This window comes from Semicossyphus pulcher, unplaced genomic scaffold (genome assembly GCF_022749685.1).
Source record: "Semicossyphus pulcher isolate SPU_LCO1_2020_fin unplaced genomic scaffold, fSemPul1.0.p SCAF_3, whole genome shotgun sequence".
Taxonomy (NCBI): domain Eukaryota; kingdom Metazoa; phylum Chordata; class Actinopteri; order Labriformes; family Labridae; genus Semicossyphus; species Semicossyphus pulcher.
The window spans coordinates 13,345,364-13,362,664 of record NW_027211704.1 but is presented as its reverse complement, the minus strand read 5'-3'; the positions used below and the strand labels follow the sequence as shown (position 1 = coordinate 13,362,664).

Sequence of the window (17,301 nt, the reverse complement as noted above, 5' to 3'; positions counted from 1 at the left end):
ACAGTGCCACAGCCATGACGGCCTTTGTCTTGTATAAACCTTCCAGTCTGTCACTGCTTCCAGCTCTCCATCTGTGATACTTTAAGACCCTGGTTTGAATCAAGATGGATTTCATTAACTTTAATTCAATTTAGGTGTGTTCTGGCAACAGGCAGAGCAGAGAGGGGAATCTGAAGCAACTCTGAGAGAAAACTCAAAGAAATATGGCCGTCAGTTCTGCAGAAATGATCAGCAAAAGCACACAGTGTAACCAAACTTGGTATGTTGTTTGTTGCTGTTTTTGTGTGGCCCCTTACTTTCTTCCTCCTGAACACACACAGGCAAACTCTTCCTCTGTTTCTCTGTCTCACACACACACACACACACAACTGTTTGGTTCACATCTCTCCTATGTCATTTTGAATTCTCAAGCCACCTGTTTCACGGCCTCATCAGAGCGAGTGATGACAGGAGGATGAGATGTGGAGAGAGGGGGAGGAGGAGCGAGGGGAAGGGTGAAGGACAAGGGACTCGGGAGAGTCCAACTACAGCCACTGCGAAAGGAGGTAAAATTTTAGACAGGTGTTGTAAATATGTATGTTAAACACTATATGTTCACAACTTTCAACACCACATGAGCGCACTGTCTGTTGTAGATTTAAAGAAAAAGATCCTACAGCCTTGCAAGCAGCTCTGCGAGGCTGTACCCAGGCAGCAGTGCTTTGAACTGGTCGCTAACGTCAGCATGCTAACAAGCATGCAATGACGATTTAAGCACGGTGCTGAAGGTTAAATGTTTGCCATGTTCTTCCAAGCATATTAGCACGCTAATGCTGATTAGCAATAAAGAAGCATCTGAAAATGTTTAATTTGACACTATGACACAATATGAACAATTCAGGGAGCGCCAGAGTGTTACAATTTATCACCAGGAGGGAAGGCAAGGGCATGAATATGTGAGCTAAATTCCACAGAAATATCTGCTTTGCTTTTTGAGACATTCTCCCTAAGCGACACAAGTGATCCCGACGGTGGCGCTGAAGAGGAAGATGAGGATCAACAAAGTTATAAGGATTCATCTTCTGGGAAGCATGAAAGTCTCCACAAAAATGTTTGTGAATCCATCCAATGGTTGTTGAGATGTTTCAGTCCGAACCAAAGTGGTGGATTGACCATCAGACAGGTCCACCGTAGAGCAAAGCTGCTAGCGTGGCTAATGAGGAGCGGCAAAGTGAAGGAGATCGCACCAGTTACATCTGCATGGACAAAAAACAGGAAGTGTCAAGGAATGGGGAAGTAAGTAAAGAAGAGAAAAAGGAAGGACGTCTGTGGTGCAGCGTAGCCTTTTCCGAGTATTTTCGTAGCCGAAAACCAACATAATGTAGGAAAATTAGCAAGAAAATAAACAATTTGTACACATTGAGAAGTTTTTTCCTCTTTTTATAACTGAATAAAGAACTAGGCTACGGGAAAAGTCCCATGTATTCCCCCTATCAGACCACAGACTACATTGGATTGAGTTCAGCTGCAAAAGCTGACCACTTGTGAGTGCAGCTTACAACAAAAAGCGTAGTCATAACCTCTCACTGTCTTCAGTGTCTCTCTCTTGCTGGAGACCTGCGGCTGGATCCCGCTGAAGAATGTCACTGACAGACCGGACCCTCAGGAGGCTAACGCCGACTCCACTGCATGGGAAAACTATTACCCAAACCCCCTCGACCGACCACAGGTAGCATGGCCGGGGCACCTTCAGCCACAAAGTCATGCTAAATATAAAATCACTGTTATTGTTTGCAGTTCTTTTATTGCAGGAAAAGGGGGAAGAAAGGGCTGATGTAATGTAATACATGCATGCTCCCCTCTGGTTGATACTGGTGGAGAGAGTCCACCAGACATCCAGGGAGCAGGATCAGACCCTGTGGAGCCTGTTAGGAAACAGCTTTAATTCATACCAAATCGTCCCACCACAGCTGCCCTCCTCCCTCCGTTCCCAGGCAGGAGACACATGAGCCACGTACAATGAGACAGAGTTGTGTCATTTAAAAAAAAAAAAGAAAAAAAAAAAAGGCAGCTGTCCCACTTTTAGCTACGCGGAGCTGCGGCTGAGTCACAGTCAGCTCCTGCGACAAAAGACGGAGGAACAAACACGAGCGGAAAAATGACAACCAGCCAAACAAAGTGAGATCTGGATGAGGAAAATATACACGGAAGAAAATAAAATAAAGGAAGACTAAATGTTTGGCTAATTTCATATTCACAGGCCTCTACATTTATTAGCATTACAGAGACGCTATTGTTTTAGCTTCATACCGGACTATACAACTGACTATTAAATTGTTAAAATAAACATTGCTAGCATCTCACTAAGCCAACACAAATAGCAGAATATCCAAAGTATTCTTCTAGTTCGTGTTCACTCACTTATTACAGTATGTGGTCTGAATGGGAACCTCCAAACAGGGGGCGAATGTCTCGCCTGCAGGCATGAATGCACTTGAATAATAATAGACAAATAACTCTGTATTTATTACTGGAGGAGAAAACACATAATTGTGGCTATAATGTTACAGCAACAGGAAAGAATAGCAGGGGCGGCTCCAACAAGAGACCATATTGTACAGTCAATAACTATATTGTTATTGTTTTTTTGCTGCGCACATAAAGAAAAATGTCTTTATTTTTATTTTAAAGCTTATACACGCTTTTTATTTTAAGTTTTTATTTTAAAGCTTATACACACCCTCAAAAATGACTAATTTATCCATATTTATGGCTTCAGTTAGATTTGCTTGTAAAGTATATATGAAGCTTAAAGGCAAAATAAAACTGACAGCGGCACAATATTAGTAATAAAAAACAACTAACTATCTCCGCTCTCAGGTGTCTAAAAACAGCCAAAGTTTTCAGGCTGATTCAAGTTTTCCTCCAGCTCTGCCATGGAGGTATGACTCTGCGAAGTGTGCCGTTATCTTTTTCCCATTTAAATGCTAATGAGCGTGCTGCTGCCGTACTAGTCAAAGCGCTGCAGAAACAGTGTGAATTTTTAATATCTTATCACACCAAAAGGTAACAGCTCTCCCAGTGAGGTGGAGGGATGAGTACATGTTCCCTCATTAAATTCTACACAAACGGTGTGTCCCTCAGAGAGCGCCGGGGGCCAGTCTGTGCGCCGCCGCATCCTCAGCGCTCGGTGTGTGTTGCTAGTTTAAAGCGCATGGTCAGATGCGTGAGGATGTGTGTGAGTGTGCGCTCACATCTGTCCGTGTCATTTAGATGTGTGCGCGCGTGCAGATGTGTGGATGCACTTGTCTCTTCACCTCATCAGTAATGAACAGCTGTTAATTGCCTCCCTATCATGTGGTGGAGACAGCAGACAGAGGTTAGGGTTGTCACAGCCTGTTAATAATTACTTTCCAGCGCCGGTGGGGTCATCGATGGCAAAAGGTACGAGGAAAAATTATTGAATATAATAAAAATCATATTATAAAATGACCTCTGCCGGTTTACTGCCTGGTATTTGTATTCCCAGTTGGCAATGGTTTCCATGAATCCCACAAGTGTCTTCTAAGTAAATATTCATGTATGAATAAATTAAGTCATTATCGTAGAGTTGCAGCAGACATTTAATGGAAACGGTTCTTAATGATCCTCAGAGAAATGTAAGAATTACAACAATAATGTCTGCATTAATTGCATTCAGAGGGGTGTGCCACTAAGTTAGACATACCTGGGTCAACAAAACCTAAAGCCCGGGTCAGAGCAGTGTTCACGAAGGGGGTTATCAACTCTATTTGTTGACTCAGGCTTTCTGCTTCAGGCTCCATACGCACTCACATAAAATGGGGAGTCTAACAGGAACGTGTGAGTTCATGTGGTGTTGAACATCTTCATGTGGTGTTTTTCATGTGCTACAAGACATAGCAGAGGCAACATGAGCAGTCATCTCCATGGCTGGGCCTGTCTGCTTTTAAACTGCAGTGTACCAAGGACAGGCTGAACAACATGTTTTCAGATTGGCAGGTTTGAGACGTCACAAACCTAAGGAGCCAATCCCGTTAATGGACGGGGTGACGCTGTGCATATCATTATGTGCAACCTATGGCAACCACTTAGGTGATGTGCGAGCCAGCTGTAACCGTCATCGTCATTTTTGCAAACTCACTACTGACTACTAACGTTACTTCTACTAATTACTACATCTCAAGCTAGCTATGCTTCAACAATTTGCCACTAAACGATGGCAGAGATGTGTATTGTTTCGCGATGGAGGGGGCTGTTGGAAATTTGCATAGTGGGCAGGACTGTGAGAATTCAGTAATTCTTAATGAGGGAGAAGGAGGAGATGCCTCGGGGGATTTTTACAAGGTAATTAATCAGACATAATTTATTACTTCAAGCAGAGCATTTTATATGTCTTAAAACATGACTGGAGCTGCTCTTTAATGTTACTTTACATTTCAGCAAGTTTTTTTATGTATTTTTACTTTTTTTTTTAATGTATATTTATGTATTACCTCAGCCAAGAATCTATATTGCCCAGAGAGAATATTGGCAGGTAAAGAAAGCTGTTGTTTTCCTACAGAATTTAAGCCGTAACTCTGCTGAACATAACCTGCTTCTGACCAGGTTAAAGGTCACCATAAGTCATACGGCAGCCGATATGCCAGGTTAAAAGAAATTCAGCTTCGTGACACTCAGGTTTGAGGTTCAACATGCCTCGCTTACCCATTAATCTCCCCTCTTTGTACAGCCCTCAAAGAAAAATGACAACGTTGCAACATAGATACTCAACTTGGACTCAGACTTACATCAATGTTAAAACTGGCAGGTTTAGCCTAACTGATAAAAGCAGAGCGTTTGAATAGGCGTGAAGTAATATCTCTAACATAAATCTTCTCAAGAGAAATAAGAGTAAAGTCTCCCATCCTCAGTATTCAAACTCAGATTTATGAACCTGGCATCTCCCCTGCAGATTAAAACGCTTTAACGTCACTTTTTTCGCAGAATCCCTCTAAATGTGTTGCCTCTGCGGTCTGGCACCCGGCGCTCGGTCTTCGCTTTCAACATTATCTCTCACATTTTACTCCTCAGAGTTGCTACAGAGAAAGCAACGCTAGAGGAAAAACTGGAAAGCAAGAGGGACTTTTATGAAGGCGGCCGCTCCTCAAAGCCAGGATTCAATAATTGCTTTCCTCTTGTCTCACGCAAGTGACAGATGGTGAGGCCACCAGAGGCCTGAAGATGGGAATAATATTGTTGATTAAAAAGAAATATAGGAAACAACATGCAGCTGTTGGCTACAAGACAGAGAAGGGAAGACAAAAAGAAGGAGGGAAGAGAAAGGAGAGGAATAGATGGAGCTAGGAAACAAATGACACAATTGCACTTGGCTGCTGCACACACTTTTCTATTGGAGGCCGTTTGAACTGCTGATATGTGAAGTTTTGGGAGAGAGATTTTTATTGTTTGACTGATTTATTCTGGGTGAGTCCCGAGGGATCGGGAGTTGTGTTCCAGATATTTATGAAAGTTGTTATTTATTTGGCTCAGCGCAGTCTGGTGCTCAGACCACCCTTCAAACACGAACGCCCACCTGCATATGTTAAGCAGGGTGCCTCTTTGTGTTTGTGTGTGAGACAAAAAAAAAAAAAGAAGAGTGATGATTTTTCAAGATTCAGACGGACTGAAAAATACTAATATCTTCCGCGATGTGTGCGAGCGCTCGTAAGTGAGGGGGTAATTGTTTCCCAGAGCTCTTTGCAGGTATCAGGGGAAATTTAACACTTTTAATGGCAAACGCTGATGCTGAGCTCGCTTCCTCTTTCTGCTATGAGCATCAAAGCCTGGAGTCACATTGCCAGACCTCTTTTGCATAGACTCGTGTAATCATTTTGTTTTCAAGACATCTTTCAGAGGACATAAAACTCAAAGTCACAGCCAGAGATGCAGTATCGTTCCAATCACATTCAGCATAGAGGTATTTAACATGCCTTTACTTCAGCACATGGAAGAAACAGATGGAAACGACAGATTTGACTAAATGAATGACAAAATGTTCGTTCAAATACAGGAAGTAATACAGTTTGGTGATTTCAAATGCAGTATACATTTCAGGGAAAATACCACCCAGTCCGTTTTTCAGTGGTTTGGGTTTTACGGTTTTGTCGCTGTAACTTTATCTTTCCTGTGAACTACTGAACACAAAGGAAACAATAAATCAACTCAACAGCCGTAATTAAATGAAAGAAAGTCTTTGTATCCTCCAAACTCTGCTCTGATTTTATACATTCCTGTAACTGTAATGTCCCTAACAGTGCGTGTAACCAAAGCTACTGTATTTATCATTTATAGAGTAATATGCATGCACATGAGGTGTCAGCTGTTGTGCATTGACTGGATAAGAAGCAAAATAAGCCCTTGTGATCAGGGGAGGGATCGAGTGAGATTAAAAGATTTAAGGCTCCATTTGCCCATGAATATCTGATGCCTATCTGAGGCGAGAGGCACTGATCCTCTGTCAGGTCGGGCGAGGTGTCGGAGGAAATCCACCTTATCTGCATCTGGCCACTTTTCAACTGTTTCTTGTGTGCATGTGCAGCCACGTTCCTGCTGTGCCGGAGAGTTACGCAGCAGCTGTTTGCATCAAATGAAAACTGCTTCTTCTCATACTAAATCATTGGCGCCTCGGTTTTTCTTTATTTTGCACGAGTCAAAATATAGTAACTGATTCATTCTTTAGTCTAAAAGCAAACACCGCTCTATACTGTGAAACTGCCAACACCAGCAGATGCTGAACAATAGTTTGGCTCAGACCTGCTGAAAGCTCCTCAGCTCAGCTCCATATTGGCTCTGTCAGCAAATAAATATCAGTAATCAAGTTGTAAAATGACCTCAGTCATATTGTTATATTCAAGCAGCCGTGGAAATAATTTCCCTCTGGATATTCATCCCTCCAAACATCACCCAGTGAACTTAAACATCTGAGTTCAGTGTACGGGACCTATTTCTGCTAGTTTGGACTCGGGTTGCATGGTTTGCAAAATATTGCGTCTCTAAAATAAAGGCTTAATCAAATTTACACAAGTTCCTTTTTGTTTTGGGCATTAACAGTTTGTTCTGCAATAAAGTCTTTATGGGGGTATTTGGGTATTCTTTTTTTAAAATATCGTTATCTTAATATATCAATATTTTGGTGACACTGATAAATGTTAATGTAAACAAACGTAATGATTGTCAACTGTTAAAGGCTTAATGTTTCATAAATATACTTGAGGTAGCAACAAACCACACTGACTTACAGTAGTAGCACCAGGTTTGACACACCAACCAATTACCAATAATATTCCTCTAGAAACATGAGATTTAAATAACGTGGAAATTAAACTATATTACTAAACGTACAAGCACAATTAATTCCATTTCAGCACTATTAAACACACTAAGTGCGTACACAAAGTATACCACAACATCCAGAAACAAACACAATCCAAATCAATGTCACCACAAAAAGCTTCTTTGGATTTCATTTGGCTGAGAGCTAAAACGACTGTAGCACTGCCTACAGGCGAATAAAGTTATGGTAAAGCAGATTTATCTAACGTTACTATGGGAATAGTACTACATGGCTACTGCTAGCTAGCAGCTGCCTGTCAGCAGTAGCTAACGTTAGAGGCTCATAGCACGTGACAGAAGTAAGTTACATTTAGCTCAAGACACGAACTTACATTATTAATGCAGCTCCTTCAAACAGTCCACTTCTTCATCCTCCTCGTACTTATTATCCTCCATGTTCAGCATCATAATGTCTCCAGCACGTTAGCATTCTCGTTCCTTAATTAGCAATTAACACTAAATCAGCAAACTTATTCGTTTTACATAACGGATTAGAAACTTGTCGTAACTACTAGACGAGAGACGGTAAGAGGCTAACGTGTATTTATGTTGTCCCACACATGAAATGAGACTTGAAAAGATGCAAATTAACTAATCAAGGGACTCAACAAGCAGTAAAGGTCAACGGTCAACAACGCTTGCGTTAATGAAACGTCATCCCGTAAATTAGATATACAAGTGGGAGGGGCTCAACCTTCTTCAGGGCAGAAGTAGCCGAAATGCAATTGCGGCCAGATTCTAAATCAGAGGATATTAAAGTCTTAAAAAGCAATCTCAGCATGATGTAATGACTTAAAGTCATTATGAAGGAGTTATATAAAGGAACACAGACTTATGTTTTTAATTTAGCAGGAAATTTGGACAACTCCTCCCACTGTTGAAGGATTGACATCTCCGCATCTCCTCCAGCTGCAAATTTTCTTCATTATTTGAAGTGAGGTTACCTAAGGAGTGTAAAAAGATGCAGCATATACTTGAATTGTGCTTAATTTCAGGGAGGGACGGAGCGCACGGATGCTAAGGTACGTTCCCTCCCCCATGGGTGTGTCCACTGCCGGAGGAGCTCAGTGTATCCACCTGCAGAAGCTGCTTCCCAGCATTCACACACTTGAGCGTGGCTGCGCACGGCTGAAGCTCCGCCGCCACTCATCTCCAGGAACAACTCTTTGTTTCTAACCTCCTTTAGTGGGAAATACGGACTCTGTTGATGCGATTTAGAGCTCACTTCAAGTTAAGGCGGCCGCGTCAAGTTAATGTAAATGCAAGCTTTGTTTGGCTGTGGGATAATCGTGCAGGATCTGCGGCGGATACACTGATACTCCTGCGTGCGGACAGAGGAGCTCAAAGGATCTGGGTGGATGATTTTAACTGTTGACCAGCTTTATCACAGTATTCACTGGACATAATTAGAAGGTAGGTCATAATGCAAGTGCTGATTTTATTCATGGCATGTCAAATTAAATATGTGGGCTATTAAGGCTGATGTGATCCTAAATCAACAGGAAACCACATTTAGGAGAGACGGGCAAAATGGACTGATGTCCCTGCTGCATGTGCAAGATTAAAGGCTCTTATTTATCGAATGTTTTTTTTAAAGTGCTGTGAAAAAAATTTGTACAGACTATGAGAAATAGTTCGTCTAAAAACAGTCTGAAAATCGCCCATGTTTTGCCCATATTTTGGTGCGTCTTCTCTGGCGCGTGGGATGTAGTTTGAAGTGCCCTCAAATACAAATCTGTGTGTGTTTGGTGGACGAGTTTCGCTGAAAGTTTATGCTGCATGTGATGTTTCATCTTCATAAATCTGCCATGCACAGAGTATTCCTCGGTGCTCGTTTTCACAATTTAAAATCCCAGGTACGCTTATAAATGTCACGTGGTTCATGTTCATGCCCTCATAACTCAAAAGCTCAGTCACGCTTTATTTTGGTGAACGGTCTTGCTTTGGAGTTGTGCCTTCAGGGCTCAATGTGGAACTTGATCTTAAACCCTGACTGAGTTTGACCCCAGACTTAAATCCACGTTTACCACAAGATCCGTACAGTGTGTGGATCATTACAGCAAAACACGCTCGCTAAACGTGTTTTATTGTCTCCAAACGTGGCACAGTCTTTTCTTTGTTTTTATGCTGGCATTACGCACAGTTGTGGCACCTCGTCCTCACGCTGGTAACTTGGAGAGTCTGTCGATCCTTTTATGGGGATATTATTAACTTCGGCTCCCTTTGTGGTGTAAAGCAGCATGTTGATGCGCTTTGGGATTTAGTCTGTGAGCACTGCCAGTGCGCGCGAGGTTTTAAGTGCAACTCCTGTGCTGCTTGTTAAATTGCTCTTGTTTTAAAAATAGATTCTTGACCAGGTATTTTCAAAAAACATGTTGTGTGGGTATGCATGAGAATTAAGGGTCAGCAGTGGTGGCTCCTCTTCGCTCTCCCAGCTGGAAGGAAGCTCCTTCCATTCAGACTGTTGCCCTGATTGCACACAGAAGCAGACACGGGCAAGAATAACTGTGGGCGGTCAGGAAATGCATAGTAAAATGAAAGACCAAGCAGAAACCACAGAAGCAATGATGACAATTCAATTCTGAACGGGCAGACTTTCTTCCCAGACTTCTTTCCACAATTTCCCAGTTTGGTGACATAAAGCTCATCTATCTATCTACAACCCTCTGGTTTTACAGCTCAGGTTAAGTAACTCGAGCGATATTTCACACTCTAATGAAATTATCTGGTCAAGATTTTTCAGCTTTGATCCCCCCTAAGATTTCAAACCACAGAAGAAGGTTATATAAAAAACAGATCCTATCTTGTTTATATTGATTCCTACATTGTCAGTGAACCCTCAGTGCTTAAAGCTATACAAAGAATAATCCATGTAGTATTGTTTTAAAGCACACTGGTCTATTGTTGCGCCTCCGTGACAGAGACCTGCTTTCTGCTGTTGGTTTGTGAGGTGGAAGTTCAGGCTCATTGTCTGACGCTCATCCCTCTGTATCCCTCAGCTCCTGGACTCTTCTCCCCCTCCTCTGTTAACAAACAGAGGGACAATGTTGTGGGACAAACTGTGCTGGCTGCTGGCCCTGCTGGCCCTATCGTACGGGGCGCTGCCCCCCTCCATCGAGCCCCTCTCTGCTCCCAGGATCTTCCTGTCCTTCAAAGGTAAGGCACTCACAACATTGTGACCCACTTTGTTTTAGCTCTGTGTTTCTTTGCAGACATGTTGATTTGATCGCTGGTGTAATAGTCGCTTTTAGTCTTTTATTTCTCGGCCTTTTTCAATAACTGGAATGAGTAAACTATTGGCACTGGCTGAATTCAGGACTTGGCAAGCCAGGCATCGCTTCCTTCAGAGGGTTTGATTGTGTGTCGTGTGAGAGGGACGAGGAGATGTGTTGCCGACTATTCAGGGTCAGAGAATGTGTCTTCATTTAATCGCATGGCTGCCATTAGTTGCCCAAACAGGCCCTTTGTGCGACCTCGGCTCCCTCCTGAAATCAAGTCAGATTTAACACTTGGCTGGGCACACACTCGGGGCGCAGATCCAGCATGTTATGAATGTTTGTCGGTGCCACATGAGACCCTGTGTGTGTTGAACTGTCCTGTTAAAATAGGTCTCAGTGGTGCGCTCTCCTGCGCTTTGTCATTTAAGCCATTGTGTCCATGGAAAGCTCTCAATATTTTATAGTACTGGCTTCTGAAGGAGACTTTCATAAGCATCTGTGTCGAGTCTGAGCTGTTGATGGTTTCCCATCATCATGAAATCAGGTTTTTAATGACCTCTATGACCTTTTGAGTGTTTCTAGTGTGCGTTTGTCAAAGACACCCTACATGCAATCAATCCTGGAGCAGCAGAACTGATTTGTTTTATTCCATTTGTTGTTCATATTGTGGTCTTAAGACTTTAAGCTTCAGGGCTTTGTCAGTGACTCTCTGTTCCTCCCTCGTGCTCAGATATTTCGCTTACCTGTTTGTTTTCTCCCCCGAATCCCATCTCTTCCCCTCCGTCCTCTAATAGAGTTGGATTTCACCCTCCGCTGCTCGCACATTTACTTGCTAGAAAAGAGTTCATTTCTTTTCTGCTGCTTTTAATTGAGTTTGGTTTTGTTTTTAATTAGTTTCTGAGGTTACTTTATGCCTCACAGAGCAACTTCAGATAGCTGGAGACTAGAAATGCACCTTGGCTGTGCATACGCTAATTGTGTTGGTATTGCACTGTTCTGCTGGGAATAGCTCTGTAATGTGCTTTTATTAATTATTTATGTGCCAGTGAACTTAACCAAATAATTGGCTTTAGGTTTCGTGATATCTGTGGAGTGCTGGCAGACAGATTGGTTGTAATAAGTGCCTTCTGAGAGGGAGAAATCCATCTAATTTTCTATAAGCATTTCAATTTAGATGATTAAACGAAACAAGGAGACGAGCTACAAATGTAGGCGGCCGACTGTAGCAGCTAAAAGAATCCGATTTTGTTGAATGTGCTTCTGTCTGTGACCCGGCCTCTCATGTTTTTCTATAAAGGTTACACAGTATCACTTCCCTCAGTGGTTATTTGCATTTTAAAAAGTGAGTACATGATTTTGCTGCTTTTGGCTGAAATCCAACATTTTGACACAAGAAAAGAAACACTTTGTCTTTGCTTTTCAAATATTTGCCTTCTCTCCGTGCTCCAGGGATGGATTATACGCATTCATATACACACATTTCTCCAAAGAAGAATGATAATATCTTGTACGGGTTATATACAGTATTAGTGCTGCGTTTCAGTGTGACCATCTGCTGTAAACATTCTGCATACACTGCTATTTATTCATCTCTACGTACTCTGACATATACTGACTCTTCTGCTATTTTATACTGAGGGATTTAAATTGAATTGGATGTCCAACCTAAATGCGGGTGAAGTTTCAAACCTGTAGGTAAAAGTATGTTGGAGTAATCCCCAGGCTTCTCAGCTCAGACTGCAGGCTGCTGTGAACCCCAGGTTTCACACAGTCTTTTCTACACGCTGCACTTTGTGACATCACAAAGGCTTGTCGGGGCAGGGTTTCTTAAAGGGACAGAGCTGACTGAGTTTTTTCAACTGTAAATTGTGCTAAGCTACTCCACAGGTATCACAGGGTAAAATATGAAGCATGAAAATGGCATAATAGGCTACCCCTAACTTTAAAGCATCTGTGAGGAACTATTGGTTTGTGTTGATTTTGGCGCCCCCTGTGGACAAAGCCGTACCTCTTATCTGTTTGCTGATTTTGTCCTGTACATGCATAAGTGGTGGTTTTTAAGAAAAAATCTCATCCTGCTTTCTTTAACAGTCATATGTATCACTCACTGTAAAAGTTTGCCTTGGAAAATGTAACTGTGCAGTTAATCACTTCATCTGACACCTACCCCCCCCCGCCAGCAGTTTTAGACATTAAAAATAACTATATAGAAACAATCAGTCTTGTTGCTGATGGTCTGGTTTGCTTTTGTAGGTCTAATAGAGTAATCAGAATTAATTTCAGTCTGTTTCATAACCATCAAAAAACTCCTCACAGGAGCTTTAAATGCATTTTCATGTGTAAAAAACAAAACACAGCAGATCATGTGTTGCATCATAGTGACACACAGTCTAAGAAATGCACTACAATTTTTCTTTTAACATTGTAATTATTTAATCATTTTCCCTAATTCAGTTAATGTAATCCAATAAATGAATTTAACGTTTTATTTTCATTCTTGTTCAACGTTTAAGCCCCCTGTCTTCAGGAAAAACAATAATGCAACAAGTACGATCTCAAAACAAGCAGATCTCTTCAAACTAAGGTAAACTATGCAAACAATCTGCAAGCTAAGCTGATAATTTAGTCTTTTGAGGTTCCCATAGTAGCTACTGAGTGTTAGTGCAAGCTGAGTTATTAACTGTGATAAGGACCAAGAAAGCAAACAGAGGCTAAGACCAAAGGAATGTCCTCACAAAGCTCGCTGGGATGGATCATCAACCCGGACTTCAAAAGAGTGGAAGAAAAGCACACGCACTTACCAAACACCCGGCTGCAATGCATCTCTGTAACTAAACGTTTACAAAAAGTAGCATAAGTGATCGTATGTCATGAACAAAAAGGAAAGCTTCTGTAGGTGTCTTCTTCCTCGTAAAAGACTAGAAGGCGGCTCGAATCAGCTGCTGAGAACTCCTATATTTACTTTCAAACACGGTCTGTAATCACATGCTATTTTAGTGCATGGGGCTCTGCGAGGTTGTGACCCTTCAAACAGAAGCCAGTCACACCCGAGGTTAACTGCCCTCAAACTGTGGGAGAATGGCACCATATTAACAAGTAATAGCTTGTTAAGCTAATCCTCGGGCCCATTTGAAAGTGTTTAACTTTGTTTTCCTTCGGCCCCTTTGGCCGTCGCTGGAGCACCTGGGTGCAAGGTTAGCTCTGGGAAGAAAGCCAGGCAGGCCTGTAATTGGACAAATTCTCAGGGACAGTCTTAAGGTTACTCCAGCCTGTGACGGTCTTTTTGTCCCGCGTAATGGGTCGATGATTGTCACAGAGCACAAAGACTTCGCTATCGGCTCATCTCTGCCGTCAGTTCTCAGGGTTGAGATCAGAAAAGGGGACATGTCCTCCACCTTTTTATTCCTTGAATAATCAGGAGCTGCTACTGAGTTTGAACTTTACCGCTTGTTCTATTTCTGACTCTACAACAATAGAACTAATCTTCCTCGGATTATATTCTATAGGCTGATTTATGTGTATATATAGTACATGAGAGGAGCCCTTTGTCTTCCTCAGTCATTCCTCTCTGTAGGTGGTCCTGTCGCTGTCCTTTGACTTCTCCTGTGAAAGAGAAAGCATTTTATTTATAACCATCCATCTCATGAGATATGACACCTTTTTATCTGTGTTTTTAAGGATACAAAAGCACAACTTTTATCTCCTTGCACCCCGACACGCCTGCTGCTTTCTTCTTTATATAACAATGTGACACTCTAGACAGAGCAAAGAGCCTCAGCCAAGTCTTGCTGCAATCAAGTCTGTGCAATCAATGAGCTGCTGAATGCTTCTGCACAGCTAACCTGTCTGCGAACACATGACCCCCGGCTGCCCTGGATGGATCTTTAGATTGGCTACTAAAGTCCAGACAATCCTGACAGATCCTGTTCGCCTGCAAGAATCACACAGATGTAGAAAAGCATAAAAAGTCATCGTCCAGCTGCTTTGATTGTCTTACTCTGTCTCCTTTTAAACAAAAGTCAACAGGCTTTGATTGGCTGATCGTCAGAGCGGTAGCTAATTGATTCAGTCTGCAAGTTTGTTGTTCTCATAACCAAGAAACCCTCCTGCCGTTTAAGTGATGTCATTAATTAGCCGTGTCATCACACTTCATTACACATTATAGTGCCTTATATCTCGTGCAGAGATGTGGAACATGATGAGACATGCATTGCACAGTGAATCTTTAAATTAGGCATAAACTATGATGATAATTATCTTCTACAGTGTGAAGACCACTATGCTTTGTCTATTGAGCATTAATGTACAAAGGTGGTCTTCCTGCACAAACATGGAGGTTGCTCATTGTGTATTTGGATTGTTTTTACACCTTTTAAAAAGAGGATTTCTCATCTTTTTTTAATGTTGAAATATCCACAGGGTGACTAAGAAACTTTTTTATAACCAGTCGTTGTTTATTCTCTGCTGCGATTAGGTTTTGTATTTCTGCCACCTGCGTGAAGTCTGATGCCTTTTTAATTGCCTGACCGAGGACTGGCTCAGCCTGAAACATCTACATATTCAATATGTGCGTTATTAAGTTTTTGCATCCTCGCATCGCTTTTCAAACACGCATCTTTACATCATGCAACATGTCGTTTCGCTCTTTCTTCAGTTATTAGAAACAAACTGAGGTTGCATGCAGCTTAAAAAGTAGGATGTGCAGCTAACATGCAGCTTAGATAATATTTATAATGTATTTTTGTCATTCATTAGAGGTGCAGTGTTTCTGTCACTTGGATTCTTGAGAATAAGAGTGGCAAAAAACAACAACAATAATGAAAGAAGAGTTGTGTGACGAGTTAAAGCTTCTGGGAAAAGATGACAAGCAGCAGCGACATTTCTCCTAAAAGAAACAACGAGCGGCATGTTTGTTTTTTTGCTTAACACGCAGGAATCGGCAGCGACACTAGTTTGCTAGTTCTTCCACTAAAGCAAACAAGCTTTTAGCACCGGCTTAAGTCCACTGTGCACCGTCTGAACCACTCACATGCTGCATTATCCAGCTCTCATCCTCTGTGTCCTTTCTAGCCAGCAGCTGTGCTTGTTTACTGCTTTCCCAGCAGATAATCATCATCAGGACATGAGGGGAACAAGTTTGTCACAGCCTCACACTGTCTCTCTTCTACATGCATTCCAGTGCGGAGAAGTTATGGATGGCAGGGTGCTTTTATCTTTTGGTCACGTTGCTGCTCGCTCGTACATACAGCACTTCTTGGTATGCGTTACACATGCAACGTTGTACCTGTCGGCTAAAGTCTGGAGTCCGGAGCTCCCTCCTCTCTCCCTATTATCTCCATTAGAGAATGTCAGGGCACTGCAAAATGTTTCCACACAGTAATGTGAGGTGGCTGTGGCACGCAAGCCTGCAGCAATTATTACAATACTTTGCTACTTTCTCCCCACAGATGCTGCTGGTGGAGGAGGGGAGGGAGGGGGGTGGGGAGTGCATCCCAGCAACCTCTGCTCTGCAGGATGCATGCTGTCAAAGTCTGATTATTCAGGAGAGAGAAACAGAAGGCGACAGCTCCCGTGCTAAATATAGTGTCCTTTCTGTCTGTTTCTTTCTCTTTTTATCTCCCTCTCCTCCTCCTCCTCTGCCGTTACTCCACACTCACACTCTCTCTATGTGCGTGTTGATAAGAGGCTGGCAGTGGCAGGTGAGGCAGGAGAGCACCCAGTGGGCCGCCCACAGCTGGAGGAAAATGTTTTAGCACACTCGAGGGGCGAGTGGAGGGAGAGGCGGGGGGGGGGTCTCTAAAGTGCCGGACTTTCCTTGAGAGGAAGGCACGGCGGTGAGGGAGCAGGGGAATGTAAAAAAAGAGGAGTGGGTGGCAACAGAAAGGGTTTGCATATCAGCTCAGCTAACGTGCAGCGCTAACTTGAAAGGAAATAATGTTTCACTATTGTGTCGGCCTTTTTGAGTCATTATCATTCAACAACTTGCTGCTTTCTCAGTGAGACACACACATAAATCCTTTCTCCCAGTAAAAAGCTCTGGATTGAAAACAGTTTGTATTTGTTCTGGTCGTGCAGGCAGAGCCAACGTCCAAGCTCTCCTTACTGCTGGAATCTCCCCCTGTAGTCATAAAAACGCACAAAGCGTCCAAGTGAAACTGTAATCTGCTATTTGTTATTCCAGTCTTAAGCAATTAGGTATTTTAATCATGGATGTAATTATTTGTCCTGGGGAGGAGAAGATGGATTGGATAGTAAGTGCCAACAAACGATTAGATGATTGGATTGGACACAGGTGCTAACAGGCAGTGCACAGGGGCAGAGCACAGGGTGAATAGAAGCAGATCTTTTTTTATTTTATCATCATCAACAATGTCGTCGATATCATCATCATATTATCCACTTCAACATCATCAGCATCAGTAAGTGTGGTGATATAGGGTGTTCATAAAAGAGCTGGGTCTTTAGCTTCTTCTTAAAGGTGAAAGGGACTCTGCGGACCGATGGAGTTTGGTAGCTCGTTCCACCACCGGGGGACTACAGAGGAGAAGAGTCTAGTTAGCGGCCCTGTTGTGATGGGAGTACCAGGCGGCAGAGCGTGGTGGGTGGTAGGGAGGGAGTGTAGACCTGGATGAGGGCGTTCAGGGAGGGGTTTTAAATTTGAATGCGAGTGGCGACCGGGAGCCAGTGGAGGGGTATGTACAGCGGAGTGGCG

General features: G+C 42.6%; 1 protein-coding gene across 1 annotated transcript in view; it reads left to right on the top strand.

Annotated features, from left to right (window-relative positions):
* The first annotated feature begins 8,499 nt into the window (after positions 1-8,499).
* The window catches only part of LOC138605367 (semaphorin-3F-like), a 55,611-nt gene continuing 46,809 nt past the window's right edge, over positions 8,500-17,301 (top strand). The window contains exons 1-2 of the mRNA XM_069677568.1: positions 8,500-8,784; positions 10,371-10,527. Coding sequence (XP_069533669.1) covers positions 10,416-10,527 — 112 coding nt within the window. The 5' untranslated portion in view covers positions 8,500-8,784; positions 10,371-10,415. The remainder of the gene's footprint in view (positions 8,785-10,370; positions 10,528-17,301) is intronic.